At 32.3% G+C, this 20,319-nt stretch overlaps 1 protein-coding gene across 1 annotated transcript in view; it reads left to right on the top strand.

The window, feature by feature from the left end:
* Positions 1-20,319, top strand: part of Smp_156040 (putative sugar transporter) — a gene marked incomplete at both ends in the record, with an annotated part of 61,650 nt that overhangs the window by 15,701 nt on the left and 25,630 nt on the right. The window contains 11 exons of the mRNA XM_018796476.1: positions 130-284; positions 871-987; positions 3,097-3,445; positions 10,395-10,726; positions 11,703-11,792; positions 13,064-13,129; positions 14,372-14,713; positions 16,140-16,256; positions 17,870-17,984; positions 18,465-18,613; positions 19,717-19,895. Coding sequence (XP_018651614.1) covers positions 130-284; positions 871-987; positions 3,097-3,445; positions 10,395-10,726; positions 11,703-11,792; positions 13,064-13,129; positions 14,372-14,713; positions 16,140-16,256; positions 17,870-17,984; positions 18,465-18,613; positions 19,717-19,895 — 2,011 coding nt within the window. The remainder of the gene's footprint in view (positions 1-129; positions 285-870; positions 988-3,096; positions 3,446-10,394; positions 10,727-11,702; positions 11,793-13,063; positions 13,130-14,371; positions 14,714-16,139; positions 16,257-17,869; positions 17,985-18,464; positions 18,614-19,716; positions 19,896-20,319) is intronic.

Here is a 20,319-nt window from a genome sequence, read left to right on the forward strand (position 1 = left end):
TCCTTCATTGATCTAGGTTACCGTAAATAGGAATTTTCTTCAATGATGTGTCCATTAATTTCGGTAATCTAGCTAATGACTAACGCTCTTATATTTATGTTCGTTTTGCGTTAAAAAATCTGTGTTTAGATGGTGGAAAAAAGCAATTGCCATTTAGACGTCAGAGAATGGATATTGACAGTTTGGTACCGCCTTCTAAGGAAGCTAAAACTTTAAATAATGAAAACTACTGTTGCTCAATAGCCAAAATTTGGGAAAAAGCTAATGTGGAGGGGACACCTAAGGTATTTCTTTCATTTATAATAAACAAAAACTTAATTTTCGGTATACAATGAAATCGTTTTCATATAGTCAACAATTTAATCAAATGTAATATTAGTTTTGAATTTAACTAGCTGAATTATTTACTGACTGAAAAAGTGGAAAGCCGACTGCTCTTATCGAGAAACTTTGTATAGAGTCTTTTTCTACGTGTATTTAAGGACCTAGTAAATGTTCATTGTAACATATTAATAAATCTCAAGGCATTAATTGATTCCTAATTTATTTGCTTTTTGTTTCGTAATATAAAGTCCCTTAAACTGTTGTATTTATGCTAACCCATTTGATCTATTTATTTTTGATAGCTGATTTTTATTAAAATATATCCCTTGATAAAGATATGATTATTGAACAACTTCAAGGGTTTTTTAATCGGTAAATAGACAAGTCTTATCTTTATTTGAATGTTTGTATTCATTTCATATCAAATAGGAAAAGAAGCTGTACCAGTATTTTAAGGTGTTATGTTAGATGTACCAGATATCATCACCATAGAATTTGATCAGTATGATATCGAAAGATTAATGTTTTCTTTATTATTTCTATTAGACATACAATTTACTAGAAATTGCAACTAAACGCTGTGAAGAATTAGAAAGTCAATTGCACAATTTAGAAGAAGAATTAGAATTAAATGAAAAAAAAGTTGAAAATTTTCGTCAACAAGTATGATTCCTTAAAATTCAGTTTCTTAAAGAGTTTGGAGGTATCATTACCAAGTTTTGATTTGATTATTTTTGAATAAATTGAGCATTAGGTAGATTGTTATAAATAAATAAATATAATTGTAATATCCCAATTAGTAGAAAAATCAGATTTTCTGACGTTTCGTAACTCAGTGTAAGCCACTTCTTCAGAGAATAAATAGCCAAATTAACATTAATCCAAGTTTAAATAGCACAACGGAACAACATGAATATTAGGTGCGACCGATCAAAAAAACAAGTCTGAATAAATCAACGAAATGAAAATAACTCACTGTCTAAGGTGATTCATAAGCGACATGTATGGTTATTTATTCTCTGAAGAAGTGGCTTACACTAAGTCACGAAAAGTCAGAAAATCTAATTTTTCTACTAATTGGGATATTACAATTATATTAATTTATTCAGTTTATTAAAATTTTTCAAATAAAATGATTTCAGTAGTCAGTTAAAAGCTTTTATAGACGATAGTAGACAGTGAGTTATTTTCATTTTTTTATTTATTAAATATTATGGAATTCTTCAAGTTCATTACAGGGAATCAGAATCCAAACTTCTAACTCTATGCATATACACGTAAAAGAAACATTTAATCATTATAATATTACCGTATACATGACATTGTTTAAGAAGTCTAAAAGATAGTTATCAAGTGATAAATTCAAATCTTTCTCATTTATGTTATCATCAGTTTATCAAGGTTTGAGAATATAGGCTATTTTTAAAATTTATTAAATTTTAGGCGCACTATATTCAAATATTAGGAAATCGTTTTCTTTTTTTTTTCCACATCATTTGCTTTAAAACTGGAATCTCATTATCTATGTAACAGATTTTTGATTTCATGTATTCTCTTAGTATCACTGTATTTATTTATTTTGTTTTTTTTTTGCTATTCCTACAGAATCTGTTATAGTTTGTGTTGGTTACTTGTTGTTTTAATATGAACTTATTAAAATTAAAAAGTATGTTTTCACTCAAAAATAGAACCTAACACTTTATTCAATACTTATTGACCATCTATATTCACCATTATGATTCGGAAGTTGTTTTTTTTTAAACAAAATATTCTCTTAAATGCATTTGTGATCAGTTCCTCATTAGTTTAACTGTAGTATGACTGTTTTAAAGTTTCTTATGCCTAATTAATAATCATATTAACAATTAGATCACTTAAAAATAACGTAGGGTAAATTTAAATCAGTCTCATTACTATTTAAAATGTCATTTAAAAATTCTTTTGGATAGAAATAAGCTACCATTGTGTTTTGTTTTCATAGAATATACATTGTTTTTTTAAAGAACCTAGTCTAATCTGAAATGGTATGGATATCATGTAAAAAAAACCGGACATGCTCATATAGTTCTCCTAGACTAGTGTTGGAACTTCAGGAATTGCTAGAAGTATTAAAAATTATCAAATAATTCAGATCTTGACTACAGTTTATAAAATATTTGAGGTAATATAAGTTTGCATATATGACCAGACCAAAAAGTAGCACAAATCCATGAAGTTATTGACAAGTGGATTGAACCATGTTCGTAGGTGTAGACTCCCTGGTTAGGATTCGCGAGGTGATAGAAATCGATGGTTAGAGACCTTGAATGTTATTGCTCAAAATCATTTACAATAGCGAAGGTGCATCCACTCTTTGTGCTCTCCTAAATTCTAACCTTCTGAACTCTTCATATCCCTTTCTTTTTTCTCTTTTCAAATTTATTTCACTGGAATATACTCCTTGAATAACATCTTCACACCCTAATCTTTCCGATTACTGCTTATACTCTTACTACCTGTACCACTATGGGATTTGAATTGAAAACTGCATCTCTGTGCTAATGTGGTATGGCAACTTGAACTGATGTACGAAGTTCTACGTTGTGACTAAATGACTAACCGACTGCATATATGATGGTTTATATAAATTCTTAGTGTAATTAATTGAGTGGAATTATCACTAAGGAATAAAATAAACTAATTAGAATGGTAAATAATCATTTCATTTATTGTTTCATTATGTTGTAGTAACGAGATATCAAAATATTCACACTTAGTCTCGATTTTTATCAGGTTATTCTAAGAGATTCAGAAATCGAACGATTACGAAGTATTTCAGAACGTGGTCGTCCATTAGAGGCTGTACTGAATGACTCTACTGAAAAACAATCAGATAAATTAATTCAACAGCTACAGATACAAGTTGACTTATTACAGACTAGAAATGCAGAATTAGAATCACGCATTGTAGATTTAATGAATCGAGAAATTCCAGTTATGCCATCGTCAGTTGATAAAGAATGTCAAACAACGGCCCCATTCGAATCTATACTTGTAAATAATTCAAGTCAAACAAATTCCATGTATCCTGCTACATTTAATGAATATGATTTTAATTCAGCTGCTGAGTTCAAAGTAATCAGTGATTGTTAAAAAATTTTATTTCCTTTGTATCTTTGTAATTCAGTGAATCCAAAATGTTAGGTTCATCATTATCCATAAATGATGTTACTAAATGAAAATGTTCTTGAATAGTAGTAATCTGTATGCACTTAAATTCTATAATACTCTCTCACTCATTGTGGAGTTCTCTGTTGAATATATTAAAATGTAACAACCATGTTAACGATTGCGTTACTATTTAGGAGCACTGTTGTATATTCTGAGGAGAGTATGACACTTAAAAGGTTCTTCAATTACTTTACAACTTTAGCTCTACCATGTATGAAATTCTACTGATATAACTCGCACTTGATGTGTTAATAGAAAGTTTGACGCCAATTTTCTATTAATAACACTTATTCCAAATGAATCAAATATATTATAATACTGATCACATTGTTTCACTTCCGTTACTGGTGACCACTCCATATCTCAAATATATCAGTTGTTTGAACACAGTTACAAAATAAAGTTAGCCAGGATCTCTACATAATATTGGGATTACTGATCATTAGATATCAAAGCCTCATCACTTTACAATACCAGCCTTGTACTCTATACACGAGTGACAATCAGTTATTGCGAGATTTATTTCTTAGCTGTTGTGTACATTCAATTCGAATGAATATATTTACTTTAAATAGACATGAAATCATTAGGGGAACGTGAGTACCACTGTTTATATTAGAGGACATGAAATCAACATACTGGAAATCATCGTCTTAGATCTAGACTCCCACTAGGTTTTTATCATCAAATGATCACTAATATTTAAGTTATAATCGATCAAACAATACAATTTCTCATAACTTGAATACTGTGTAAAGTTCCCTTTACTATTGTAAAGAAAGCATTTCTTTTCTCTTAGTCTACTCAATAAAGTATTAGGAAAAATTGCTGGTTTCTATATTCACACTATATATCATTATAATTGAAATGACTTTTGTATTATTCTCACATTTTTGTTTGTATATTTAAACAATTTTTATGTAGAAAAAAATATGCAATGCAATTGAAAAGTTTGAAAATGATCGGATTATCTTAACTCGTCGTTTACGTTCAATTATTATTCAAAGTGAGTTTAATACGGTGTAATCACAAATCACAGGAGGTCGGTCCCGGCCCGAGTAGTTCAGTGGTAACGTCTCTGACTGTGAAGCTGAGTGACACGGGATCGAATCCGTCAGGGCGCACCAGTCCCCACAAGATTACAGGTACACCTTGCTGAGAAGTGCCAAGTAGCACGAGACCCGGGTCCAGGGTTTCCTGTTGACCACCTCCAACCACCATCTTAAACAGTGTAATGGACTTTTTTTTAAATATTGCCATTGTCTACTTCTCATACTGTCATTAGGTTAGAATTTGGATTTGTTTCTTATATCACTAAAACTCAAAATAGAAGGAACTAAATATAACCAATAGGTTACGTAGTATAAGAATTTATATGTAACAACTCAGTCAGTCAATCAACCATAAGAAACCTAGAACATGGCACATATTTACAGCGACTGAAGTTGTCACACTATATCAGTCTTGAAACATGAAATTATCAAGAAAAATAACAGAGTATTACAAAAAGTAATAGTATGAGTATTAGTAGAAAACATCAAGCATAAGCAGTATGAATTGAAAAGAAGGAATGAATTAACGGAATGGAAACTATAAAAAATCCCGAAAAACTCGTTATTTAAATTGGAGAAGACAAGCTGTGAACGCATCTACTGTATCATAGATGCTTCTGAGTCACGCTACTTGGTGTATACTTGATACTTCTAAATTTAGTTCATACAGTAAGGTCTGTGAAAGGTCTTTAGAACAAATTCTTAGAAACCTATGGCTGAAAGGAAGTAAAGTCTTTTCAAGTGTACCAATCTTGCTCCATTTTCAGAAGCGACTGCTATCAAACGTTTCCGATCTGACCTTTGCATACAAAAGAAAAGTTTGATTAGCCTTTCCCTGCCATGATGATTGAAAATATGTCTAATAAACTTCATTAATCTTGGTTCTTTTATCAACCATTTACCCAACCTTTTATTATTCTTTCGTCTTATGATACCCATTTCTTACATAGTCTGACTGATGTTCATTTATTTGTTTATGATGTCGAGCGATTACGCAATTACCTATTAATTTTATCACCCTTACATAAGCTCTTAATCATTACTTCCCAAAATATAAATACAAATCGATCTTGACTATGTTTATTCATACACTGTGTATCCCTATCCTTCTGATTAGTCTGATTTTGGTTAAGTTTCGAACATTTACCAAAACTTCACAAAGTATGCTAAACGTTTGTTGATAATCATATTTATATTAGTAATTATAATTTTAGGTCGTATATGGCTGATGAGAAACCGTTAAATAGAATCATTTTATTCTGCAAACCTTGTTGTTCTTGCTCTGTTTAAATTTATCAAGGGATCTGGTTGTATGAAATCATACAGTAGTACCTAGAACTACTGTACTAGTAAACTCATTTGTACGCCCATGAACACGTGTTTCTAAACTTTTAGGAATTGTATGTGTTCGAGTTTTATTTGCATATCTAAGGATTGATTCAAAATTTTCGTTACACTTTTTTAAAAATCATTGTCTTCTTTAAATCCAGTTTGCTGATGGATTGTAGTTAAAATAAAATACTGTCCCGCTAAATCCGTGTATATAATTTTTCATTATTGATAATAGTAAAATGAGGTGTTTTGTGTCTGTCACTGTTATATCTATAATATTAGATTTGCTAAGTGTTTAACTGGGTGAGACTATAATTTATGGACGAATCAATCAGACTTCAAATAGTAAGTCTTGGATATTGGCGCGAAATTCATTCATCTCTATGGATGAATAGCATTTTAGAATTATAACTGATGTCAATTCGCCATGAAAACCCTAACTCCAATTGTTAACCCTGACTTTTAACTCTAAATCCTAATTCCTCATGCTAATTCAGAACCCCTTTTAAACCCCTAGCAAGTAAGGGAATATTCTTAAGGTCACTAGTATTGCTCCAATATTGTCCATAAATCATTTTCTCATCAGTACATTACCAGTGTTTGATAAACGTATACGGATGTAGAAGAAACCCTTTTTGTTTCCAGTCCGTTCACTTTTTGTTTAAAAACTTTCATTTACAAGACTCCAGAACTTTATTTATTTAGAGAATTATCTAGGATACAAGTACATGCTTTTACTCTACCCCCGAAACTCAAAATTAACTGTTATTAAGTCTACTACTGTAGTGAACAAAGACTCAAGTACGGCAAACCAATTTATTGTTTTCTGCAAAATCATACTGTCTTTGTGAAATATGAAAATCAGACATCAAATACATCATTTGCAATATCTTCCTCCAATTGTCGTTTACACACTCCATCATTCTTCCAATCCCGTTGTTATCCCGATTATTCTCTTTTCGTTCCTGTTCTCTTCATTTCAGTTTTCTGCTGGCAAGCATTCCACTTCCTATTCTGACTACATACTACTTGTATCTGTCTACATAGGAAGCGCACACTTCACTACCATCATACTGAAATGAATTTTGTAAAATATATGGAAATCGCCGCATCCGTTAGATATATTGCCCTAATACTAAGGAAAAAATGATTGTCATTGCATATCTTAATGCTAGTGGATATTCAATACAAAAAGTTTTTCCTGACAGACTTTCGGATCCGGGATTGCATGCACAAAAAGATAATGCGTGTCGTCTTTAGTAGAGTGTTGTATCTCTCATCTCTCCACTACAATACCGAGTACATGTTATTTTTTCGCAACTCACTAGGTGCTCTATAGTAATTTCTTTGTATAATATGTATCATAATTATAAGCAGAGATGGATGGTAGTTAGGCTTGTGACTTATGGATATATCGAGGCAATCCGCACACGATGCATGTATACCAAAAGAGACGGATCATTTGTAGTCCTGAACAATACAAATAAATTTATCAGAATTGTTGTAAATCATTAAAATCTGAACGCAATTTTGCGCTTCCAGCTGTCTTGATCCTGATTGACTGATCATTCCAATAAATCTTATGCTTCTATACTTTTACCATGATGTTTTTACAAAATGTTTAATGGGTGATATTTTGAAAATTAGGAAATTAATCTAATTATTAAAACATATACAACATCAATAGTTTGACACGCTCCCAAGATACATCGATGTAGTGGGCAGTACATCCTACTTACTAGGCTTTTAAATTGGTTTCTGCTTATCTCTGAATACATATATCAAACAATAATACTAATTAGGATGCAAATGTTTCTTCATTCGTTCCTGATTAACTATTTTTCAAATAATCAAATCACGCTACAAATTTGCTCATTCGACATATCTCAACGAACTCCTATAATAATATACATGAATGAAAAACGAATATGTATCTCACTTTATAAATTTTCGAGGATTGGCAAAGCAAGGGCAGCATTTTTACAATTGAAAAACATATGGAACTCAAAACAACTCTCAACCAATTTCAAGGTCAGAATCTTTAATACGAACGTCAAGACAGTCCTATTGTATGGAGCTGAAACGTGGAGAACTACTACGACCATCATCAGGAAGGTACAAGTATTTATAAATAGTTGTCTACGCAAAATACTCAACATCCATTGGCCGGATACTATCAGCAACAGCGTTTTATGGGAGAGGACAAACCAGCTTCCAGCTGAAGAGGAAATTAGGAAAAGACGTTGGAAGTAGATCGGACATACATTAAGGAAATCACCAATGTGCATCACGACTCAATCCCTAACTTGGAATCCGGAAGGGAAGCGGAAAAGTGGAAGGCCAAAGAACACACTACGCCGGAAAATAGAAGCCGATATGAAAAGGGTGAATAGCAACTGGAAAGAACTGGAAAGGAAGGCTCAGGACAGAGTTGGATGGAGAATGCTGGTGAGCGGCCTATGCTCCTCGACTAGGGGTAACAGGCGTAAGTAAGTAAGTAAGTTCATAAATTTTGGTTTAACGGATTTTCGGAAGACAATTAATAAATTTTATTCTTTTCCTTACCTAAAACTTATTAAAACCTTTTTTTTAAATTTTAATTTATTTTATAACGGACACTTGGCAAACTATATAGTAGACATGTAATTCTAAAATTTATATTAGTTCTGTGTAATTAACTTGTTTGTTACATTTTTATGCTCTTTCATGAGGGCTATGATACTGTCCGGGTGCCCAAACAGAAACAGGTGGTTTTCTTAAGAGTCCACACTCGGAGCCTTTGACCTAAAGATCTGATCCACAAGGCAGTGGAGCATCGTGAGGAGATGCAGTCCCATGGTAGCTGGTGACCGATGATTGATTCATACGCCCTTTGTTCCCTCAGGATACTAGAGCCAGCCCATGTACACCATTGGTTTGGAATCAGGGTTTTCCAACTCCCCTAGGTGGACTTTCTGTGTCCACCGACCCGAATAAAGTCCCGGACATTCGCTTTTTCGTCCTCTCATTTTCGTAAACAACACCCCCTCCATGAGAAGGCAGTGAGTAAAACTTCCCTGGCAGAGGCTATATACGCGTGGTCATGTGAGAGCGGACTCTGCCCACTCTCGGCCGTACCAGGGCATTTGGGGGCACTGAGTAGTTTGGCACTGTTACAACAATATTTAGTCTAATCTTTATGTTATCTATTATCAGTGTTGTGATTTGAACTGATTTCTGATTACTATAATTGGTACAACAGTTTAAAATGACTGCGGAATAACTGTTACCTTTTTGCTAATCACTATAGAACATGACTATTATACTGATACAAGAAGGTAAACAAGATTGTTGAAGCAGATAGATTTCTTCATTAAGGGCTAATTAAACGTTATCCCTTATATTTATATTTTTAAATAATCGATTAATCAATAAATTTTTGAATGAATTAAAATAGGAGTTAATCAATAATCTAATGTGTATTTATAATCCGAAAAATCAATAAATTGACTGACTTAACAGAAGAATATAATTCATCACTAAATTACGTATTTATTTACTTGTTAACAAAAAACTCAATTACATTGTCTTCACTTGATATGTAAAACTTAGTTTTACAGTTGAATTACATTTGGTTTATATTGTAGTGAATGTTCTTGTTGATACATTGAGCTAACTAAATAGAATGTGTTTATTTAAATATTGTATGTTCGACATTGAATAATGAGTTAGAAGCTAGCGTGGATACCTTTTATTGAATAACTGGATTATTTAACTGAACAATGTCAAAATCCATAGAATAATGAACAACCTATCGGTATACATTGGTTGTGTTATTCATGTAGTGGATATAGCTTTGTATACAGTCTATATTTTTTGTACCCCAAATGCCCTGGTACGACCGAGAGTGGGGACAGTTCGATTTCCCTCTCCAAATGCTCTCACTTGGCCACACATATATAGCCTCTGCCAGGGAAGTCCTACTCACTGCCTTCTCGTGAAGAGAGTGTTGTTTACGAAATTGAGGGGACGAAAAGCAAATGTCCGGCGCTTTAATCGGGTTGGTGGACATGGAGGGTCCACCTAGGGGAGTTGGAAAACCCTGATTCCAAACCAATGGTGCTCATGGGCTCCAGGAACAAACGGCGTATGAACCAGTTGTTTGTCACCGGCTACCACGAGACTACATCCCCTCACAATGCCCCACTGCCTTTTGGATCAGATCTTTAGGTCAAAGGCACGGGGTGTGGCATTCTAAGAAAACCACCTATTTCGGTTTGGGCACCCGGACAGTATCACAGCCCTCACACAAATCAAATGAGATTTGTGTGGCGCATATATATCTGGTGCCCCTTTGTACCAATATTTATATGTTTAAATAAATAAATATATATATTTTCTGTATAGTTTGATTTGTCAGGTGTTAACTTAGCTGCTTTTATCAGTCATATTGAAAGTCATATTTATTAGACAAATATTTATGTGTTTTTTGTCTAGACCAAAAATTTACTAATGAACTTTCAAGTTATATTCGTTCATCAGTAGTTGGTAACCGGTCAATTCGTATCAGTGAACAAATTATTAAGTCAATAGAGAAATATGTAAAAACTATTGAAGGGAACCAATATCGTTGGGAATCGGAAATTGAAGTTGTAGCATACACTTTAAAGTGTATATCTGGTTATTTTCAGGAAAAATACTTTGAAACAACCACAGACGATATAAATCATTTAACTGATAACAAAGATAAGATGGAGCTTGATTCACAACTTCAACTTCAACGTTCCAAATCTACTGAAATAAACATAGATCAACTTCAAGATTGTAAAGTATGTTATTTTGATTTATTTTCATGTGAATTATTTGTATGAAATTGATACACAATTAAGTATTCATTCATCTCGTAAAGTATATTCGTAACATAAAATTCATCTTCGTTATGTCACATACAGTTAATAATAAGTTATTTTAAGCGTTTAGTTAATCTATTGAATTTAAATGGAAATTTACTGTTGTTTATGTGTTGTAACACATTTCTGTGACATTTCAGTATTCATAAACACTTTCACATAGTTGTCGATTTTCCCTTCAAGTACTTTGAACTGCGACAAATTTAACGTCATTAATAATAAGGAAATTACTATTTGTGTATAGCGTACGTATTATGTATATTGTTACTTCAGCTTACATTATGTGCATGATAAATACTGTTAGGATGTGCTGTTTTAGCGAGTGTAGAAGTAGGCTAGAAGAAAGCTAGAGGCGACCAAGCCAAAATCTGACATCAGTTTATAGAGTTAATGACTAGTGAATTAGGCAGAAATGTTTATACTTCAATGAGATACTTTAAAAATAAGAATACAAATTATGAGAATTTTGAATGATAATTGTTAAAATATAGCAAGTCGTCTTTAACCAAATTGATGAAGCTTTGTATAGCTACTTAAATAAAACAAATTACACATGAATGCACACTGAATGATTAGTTCTATACTAAGATAAGTTAGCTGTCCAGATCTTCTAGGTTTTTAATGATTGTCTAAATCAGATTAGCTCGTGATTTCAACAAAACCCAATAACCTCCACAACCCAATAATAATAATTTTAAATTATTGAGGTACTGGAGGATTTCTCTATTCAATAAATGAACTATCAATATTGTTTAACGGTTGTCGGATTTTCTATTCGATTTACTAAGATTATACTTTTTGTTTGTGTTACGTATATATATAATCCCACTTAAATCAATCGTTTTATGGTTATTTTCTGAACCGTTTTTCTATGATTCTCTTCGTCTAAATGTAGAATAGTCTAGAGGATGAAATGAAGTGCCTACGTCAAGAACGTAATGATTTGGTTTCATTGTTGGATCATTTTGAACGACAACTTCATAATGTATGTTTACTGGCTAATATTCTGTTATACTAAGAAAGAGATGAAATATTTGTAGGATCATATTTCAATTCAGTTTTTGGTGGATGGTTGCTTATTTTCATTCACAAAATTGATTTCTTGATATTGATCAGGTGTAGCACATTTTTTATTAGATAATTGATTTCAGATAAAACAAAACTAAATTTGAGCGCCACTTCGAGTGAATAGTAAGCTTAGGTGATGATATTCATCACGGTCTAAATTCATGGCTAGTTTTAGAAACAAATATATTAAGTAATCAAAAATTCAATGCTGAATATCCACAACAGAGTAATGCGAACCCTTATCAGCCGTCACGATGATACCTGTGGGACACATATCAGTGGTTATGTGAATTGAGTACCTTAGTGGATAACGCATTGAGGTATGTAGGTGATGATTCTGAGTCTAATTTACATTGCAAATATTAACACAGGGATGCATTTGCACCCATCTGAGATGTTCTAAATAAGATGAAATGTTCGACCTAGATCCCACCGCTTGCCACAGTTAATCTCTTTTAAATAATTGTTTTAATTTTGTTATTCTTTGTTTAGTGAGAGTAAAATATTTCTGTAATGAAAGATGCTAAACTCAGTCATACTTCTTCAAGGTAAAAGTATTTATGATTAGAGTTTTACCAGTAACATACATATTCACATATTCGGAGTAGTTAAATGTTTGTACTGGTCATTCGTGTCTGATGGTAAAATTTCTTGATGTCCAAATATAAAGTTCGTGAAGACTATCTATCTTAAATTTATTTAGTAGCTATGTTTCTTGTTATATAAACAATTTTAAAACTTCTAGCTGCATTTCATGACCCCAGTTATACTTTTACTCATTGTAATAAATTCTACTTTTATGTATGCTTTAGCTTCGTATTTTTCTTATTACCTTGTTCATTGTATTATGCAATTATTAAGTGGTAGTTTTATGGAAGTTACTTATTGTTATATTGTAGTAGTAAACTATCAGAGTATGTATCAATGATGACTTAGAGAAACCAAAATCTGACGGTAACACTGAAAACGGTGGAGTCTTCATAGCGATGGAATGACACCTTCGAACTAGCATTTGAATCTAGAGTTTGATGTCAGGTGCTCGCTAGTTTTCAACATTCGTTAACATTAACACGCATTCAAAGGAATCATATTTTAAAAACCTATGTTCTTTTTCATAACTGAAGGCGTTGGTGTGAGCTAGTATAAGTTCTACTATAAAATAACATTCATTTGATTCTTGACTTTTAGATAAAAGGAAATGTACGAGTTCTTACTCACGAACGTGATGTACTTAAGCACGAATTGTTATTACAGGTAAATGTGACAGGTTTTACCTTGATATCTCCAACTTTCACTTCAAAAATATCATTTTAATTCTGCACTGAAATTGTTTATTTATACTAAACACAGTTATGGTATGATAGATCAAATATTATGTCATACAAATTTTGACGACATATTCATGTCTTTTGTAGGATAACTTGTGTATATATATGCGTGTATGTCAGGGGGGGGGACTACCTAACCTGTTGTATGCTCTGATGACGTTCTTGTGATTTTCGAGTTGCCTGATCTACCAAAGACAGCTGGATGGTACATAACTTTGTGGTTATATGTTAGATTCAAAGAGAGTTGTATTCTATATGTTTGGACTCTTCCACTTTATTGTCGTGTATTTACGTTCAAATAAATTTTTTGTTGTGATTAGTGTGAAAAGAAAAAAATACTGTGATTTACAACATATATTTATTAAAATAACAATTAATGACTAGTTTTACTGAGTTGTTGATTGTTATAGAATAAACCGATAACAATATTATACTAGTAATATTTAATGCCCTAATAAAAGAAACTTTTACTCTATTTCAGCACATATTACACCGAAGGAGCTTCTTTCCGTTCTTTTTTAATAGTTGTAGTACAGTATGTCTTAGTTTATTCAAAGGTATTTGATTGCATAGTTAAAGTGTTAATTGAAGTTGCTACTTAAAGTCAGTACTAAATAAAGGGTATATAGATGGATCTATGAAGGGTTGACTGCAGTCCCCATTCTACTAAATTGTGTGAATATTAAAATTCATCCAGTATTGTAACATCTAAACTTAAAGATAAAATTCTAAAGTAATTGGCATGGCAAAACAAATAACTTTCTTGCACCACTGAACTCCATAACTTAGCCTAATAATTATTAAGTAACAAAACCACTGGTCTTTAATTGAATTAACTTACTAGAAATTAAAATGAATATTATATATCTACAAAATGTTTATTTGACATAGTACTCATCCATATCATCTGTTTCAGAATAATGATAGATATTGTCTTGAGAGTCTTATCCAAATAGCCTTAATTCTGTTCAGCGATACATAAAATTCGTGTAATAATCTATTTTCTGTCATCTGCAAGCTTAACATGAGTGCAGTATCTCAGAATCATGTTATGAGTTAAGTTACTTCTATTAATTAAACTATCCAACCAGGTAATTTAGTTCCGAATTGTATGTTGAATTATTTTTATTAGTTTCTCTTTTCTTTTGTTTTTCGCTTACATTTTCAGTCAGAACAAATAAATAAAATTAGCTGTCATCAATTACCATCTAATCAACATGTTATTGATCATTCACAATCATCTGTTCAAAGTATGAATCAGGCAATAGATACTGAATTAAGTCAAACTGTTCAGAATTTACAATTTATGACTACAGAAAGAAATTCACTGCGTGATCAATTACACAATTTGACTATTGAATATAATAATGAAAAAAATCATCTCCTTCAATGTTTAGAAAACAATAAAAATGAATTAAATGAAGTTAAACAAAGTAAAGTTTCACTGGAACAACGTATTGCAGAACTTATAAAATCTATTGTTGATAAAGAAAATGAATGTGATAGATTGGTAGGTAAGACTGATGTATAGAGAATGTTAACTCACTTTTCACGCTTAAATTAATAAACTAAGCTCTTGTCCGTCTGTTTGAAGGTCGCCTACGTAATTAACTTGTTTATCTCTATTTGGGCGCTACTTATATATTAACTCACTGTAGCAAAGGGAGATTGATTGCTCTTCGTCAAGAATTTAAGGGACTTGATAGATAAGAGTTGAGATAGTATTTTACATGTATACTTAAGTTTTATTTGGTTTATTTTTACACATTTAATAATGCGTCTATAACGTAGGAATGTCCAGTATTTTAGAAAGTTGTTCCTATAGAAAAGAACTACTTTTTATTTTAAAATCATTTTGATGTGGTGAAACTTTGCAATAGAAAATTGTACTAACTCCTTTAGGCCAAGGTACTCATTCACAAGCTTTATCCCTTTCAAGCATAAAAGAAAAATATATATAAATGCTTAGTTGCCAGACTTAAAATTGTCTGTTCTGAAGAATTTTCGCAGAAATTAAAACCATCCATGTACTATTAAGGGGAAGTGGCTATATATTGAAGTTTATACCGAAATGAAGTTGTCAAAAACAGTAAAGAGGCCTTCGTTCTTGAAAATATAGCTCGAAAATGATAACTAGTGAATCAATGATACCTCGTTCTAGACACATATTGAGAGGAACATTTAGTGTCGTAAGTTTTTTTTTCGTTCTACAAACAAATAATATTTATTTCTTGAATTAAGAATAAACAGCCAAGCTCCACAGCCAAACAAGTCCATCGCTATAAATCAGTTGATTATCGAACAAATAAAGGCAAACTTATCCAATATGGACCATCATAATATTACGAATGTAACATTCAAAGCCATATGTTGAATCTTATCCAACTTGGCCCATACTTCCAGATATCTAGTTTTGTACTATCACTTCAAATCACCAACGGATTTATACACCAGACTTTACGTTGTTTAGTCTATACCTTTATACAATCATTGGGAACACTTAAGTGATTCTTAAACTGAACCTGACTTGCACTTACTTTCTTTGAATCTTAATTTTATGTAATCAGTTTTAATCAGTTTTTTGCCATATGTGCATACTGTGCGTATTGCCTCGATATATCCCTAGTTCACAAGCATTATAAGCAAAGATGGATAGTGGCTAGCAGTGGAATCCAGGACGCGTGATGGCGTTTGAAGCGAAAGGTACTGGGTTCGAGTCCCAGAGTGAACATCAACTCTGAGATGCAGGTACATCCAGGTGACGAGTCCCGAAATAGGACGAAACGCGCATCCTGGATTCCACTGCTAGCCACTATCCATCTTTGCTTATAAATGAAAATATTGTTTTCTTTCTTATTTGATTAGTGAAAACACTTAGATTATGTACATGTTTTATTTTTATGTATTTTTTCTTTTTTTGTATATATATGAATTAGATTGAAAAAGTGAATTGTCTTGAAAAGCATCAATCTAATACTGACCAAGTTTTATTTGTTCAAAATAATTTACAAGCTGTTCAATCACAGTTAGAAAAAGTTCAAGCAGACTATGAAGTCAGTAAATTTGTTTTGTTTTTTATATACATATATCTTATTAACAATTTTACCGAATGCTTTATGAAGATTATAAAAACAGTTTTTATAGTTTTCTAAATCATGAACTGACTTTAGCTGGACTACCATTAAAAAAACCCAGGAGGGACTGGATATCTGTTTCTTCCTCGTATAGGACTCCATAACAATGCACATTCACGGTCTTGCCACAGGGTGTCATACTGAGGATTTTTGGTTTTGAACGTTAACGTTTAACCTCTAGGCTATTTACTGGGTATACAACAGTTATTGTCCGATTTCAATTAACTCATGGTGTTGACGTAACCATCACCCGTTGTTTGTGGTTGATAACTGTCTTACACTGGGAATGGTTGAACTCCATTAGTCGGAGCAGTAAAAAGCAGCTGTCCAGTTCCTCTCAGTTTTCAATGGTGGTCTGGTCAAAGTCAGTTCTTGATTTAAAAGTTCTGAACATATTATGTGATCAATTTGACTAAGTCATTTTTTTCATGATTTACGTGCCAGAATTTCGTTGGAAATAATTACCTTTATAATATGGATTAATTTTGAAATATGTAACGTTGAAATTTCTATAATCAGAGATATAAACACAAACTGGTCAGTAGTATAATGTAGGGGCCTTTTATTTCTCACTACAATTTCTGATAAACCTGAATGACAACAATAACCTGATACATTTCTCAGTGAGTTTAAGTAGCTACCTTGCATGAAAAAAATCCAGAGAGTATAATGAGCTGTTGAAAAGAATAGTAAAGTGAAGTTGATAAACTTAATAGTAGTAGGTATGAAACAAAATGGGAATATATATCAGAAGGATTTAACCTATTTTTAGTTATGCTACTTTAAATCACTAACAACTTAATGATAACATCAAATGAACTGAAATAGTCTACAGTCCATTATATGACTCAATGCATCAGTCAAAGACTTTGTAATTGAATAAATCTGAACACCGTGATCATAATTACAATAATTCTACAGTTTTATTACCACAGATAACTTGAAATTCGTTAAAACCAGAGGATCTTATTTCAGTTCAAAACGTTTCCTAGTTTCAGGTTCCACTTTCTGAGTGCCCTTATCATTTGTAGGGAATACTTTGACGGTGGCAGTAATCATTCGGACATTGTACTACCAAAATTAGTGTCTCACATTTGCACACTGTAACACTGTTCAGTAGCTCTATATGTCTTCCTGAGTTCTCGATCACTGCATTACTTACTTATTTACGCCTGTTACCCCTTGTGGAGTAGCATAGGCCATAAACGGACAACAATGTAGGGAGTTTTGAAACATCATAGCAGGTACCTGAAAAAAATGTTACTTTTCATTCAGGCATTTTGAATCAGTGATTGTAACGATTCTTCAAACTTGTAACAGTCTAATTTGTTTATAGTGAAGATTATGGCTTTAGTTGCCTATTTATTTTGGTTTGAAACATATACTACTATGTTCCACCGATTCCCATTCATCAAGGTATCATGTCCAATTGACGAATACACATAAAATTGCATGAGGACTGTTTGTTGGAATTGATAACAAATTTACGGAAATTTAAAGTTTTGTTTTTTTCTTTTCTTTTGATTCTAAAGAAGTCTCGCAATGAATACACTAGTTTACATGTAACACTTCGTCAAATTGACCAGGAAAAAGATCATCTTCAAATTTGTTTAGATGAACGTACTGAACGATGTTTAACATTAGAACGTCAATTAGTCACTAATGAAACAAGTATAAAAGACTTAAAAGTAAGTAATATGTTTAAATTCATTTAGTATTGTTCGTTTGAATCTTTCCATTGATGTTTAGTACTACAACTGGTCAGTTTCTAATTGACATATGTGCATACTTTGCGTATTGCCTCGATATAGCCTTAACTCACAAGCATTGTAAGCAAAGATGGATAGTGGCTGACAGTGGAGCGAAAGGTACTGGTTTGGAGTCCCAGAGTGAACATCAACTCTGAGATGCAGGTACATCCAGGTGACGAGTCCCGAAATAGGACGAAACGCGCATCCTGGATTCCACTGCTAGCCACTATCCATCTTTACTTATAAGTAATATATTGTTTGTTTTTTTTCTATTTAACTGTAATTAAAACAGATTCAACTTTGTATTTCATTTTCTCATAATTATAAATTATATTGAGCATTATATTTAATATTTAGATTAATAATGAAACTTTAGAAAAACGAATATTACGACTTACACAATCGGTTATTGAACGTGAATCAGAAAATCGTGAACTTGTTGAACGTTTATCTAAGTCAGAATGTGACCTAAAATCTACTATGAAAAATCATGAATTATTGACAAAAGAATTAGAGAAGGCTAAGGTAATTGATCCTACTATTATTATTATTATTACCATTATAATTATCTCAAATAGATATGCTTATTGGCTTATCAATGATATTAACTGTAAGACCAACATAATGACCCACATCTACTTTATCGATATAGATTTTCTTCTAAACAGTTTTCATATTTATTTCTTCATTATAATAAATAATTAAAAAAAATCTTGTTTACAATTTATGCCAAGTTTTAGATGCCATATTGGAGTTTATTATTTTATTTACTCTGAATTCTTTAGAACTGTTGCTAATCTGTTTAATGAATAACAAATATGATGGCTTTATTGATACATATAACAATCTGTTTGCGTAGACGAATAATTAAGAAGATTGTTTATTTGTCAGTTCTTTTAATTGTGGAGTAGGATAAGACAATCTTAATGAATTAACTCAGACAGTAAAATATTCAGGAATTCCACCTTTTTACTAAAAAAGAAAGTATTAGAAAATATTTGTCTTGACTTCTGGATTTCTTTCACCGGAGATAAAGTTCTTAAAGTACAGGGCTAATACATTATTAAATACTTCCAAAAATTTCATATGTGACTGATCACAGACGTTTGTCCGTTTGAGAACTTTGATCACTCTTTCATGTTGTTGAGACCACTTCTATGGTTCTTTTTCAAGACCCACATTATACAAAACTGGGAAGAGAAAACCCTTCTCAAAGTTTTAACGATGGTCAAATTCTGAAGTTGATTTTTTTCAGTGACAGATTGTGCTTTTCATTATCATAAATTGACTGGAAATTGAAATATACATTACTTCGCCTTTTCGATATTAAGGCATAAAATAAAGCTAGCTAAATTTTATATAGTTAAGATCGTGAGTCACTTGAAGCTAGACCACCATGGAAAACCTGAAAGAACTGGACGACCGTTTCGTCCTATTGTGGGACTCCTCAGCAGTGCGCATCCATTATCCCACCTCGCGAGATTCGAACCCAGGACCTACCAGTCTCGTGCTAGAGCACTTAACCGATAGACCACTGAGCCGGCATCATAATGAATACATTTAATTGATTTCAGTCCTATGATCATTTTCATAATAATATTGCATTTCTAATATTGCTTAATGTTTAGAATGAAATGAATATACTGATAAGTGAAAAACAGAGGTTACAAAGTGAATTAAACGCTTCTTATGATAAACAAAGTGAGCTGGATGGACGTTTAGTTGATTGTAATAAAGAACTTACAAATCTACGTGATACAAGCACGTTGAAAGAACAAGAAAGAACAGATTTGTTAAAAGAATACAGGTTAGTTTACTAGTCTTTGTTTGTTAGATTGTTATATATTTGGCAAGAAATTGTGGTGAGACTATAATTTATGGACGAACCAAACAGATTTCAAATATCAAAAGGAGTTTTTGTGGAGATTTAGTATATTTCATAGTTGAAAGCGTGGGTCAATTGAAGCTAGACCACCATGGAAAACCTGGAAACACTGGACGGCCGTTTCGTCCTATTATGGGACTCCTCAGCAGTGCGCAACCACGAACCCACCTCGCGAGCGAGATTAGAACCTAGGACCTACCAGTCTCGAGCTGGAGCCCTTAACCGATAGACCAACGAGCTGGCAACCAACGGTGTTAATGTCTAACTTCAATTGATCCACGAAGTTGAGCAACCATTCACCAATTGTCTTCAGTGAGTTCCTATCTCACAACAGACGTATATCTGG

This window comes from Schistosoma mansoni, chromosome 4 (assembly GCF_000237925.1).
Source record: "Schistosoma mansoni strain Puerto Rico chromosome 4, complete genome".
Lineage (NCBI taxonomy): Eukaryota > Metazoa > Platyhelminthes > Trematoda > Strigeidida > Schistosomatidae > Schistosoma > Schistosoma mansoni.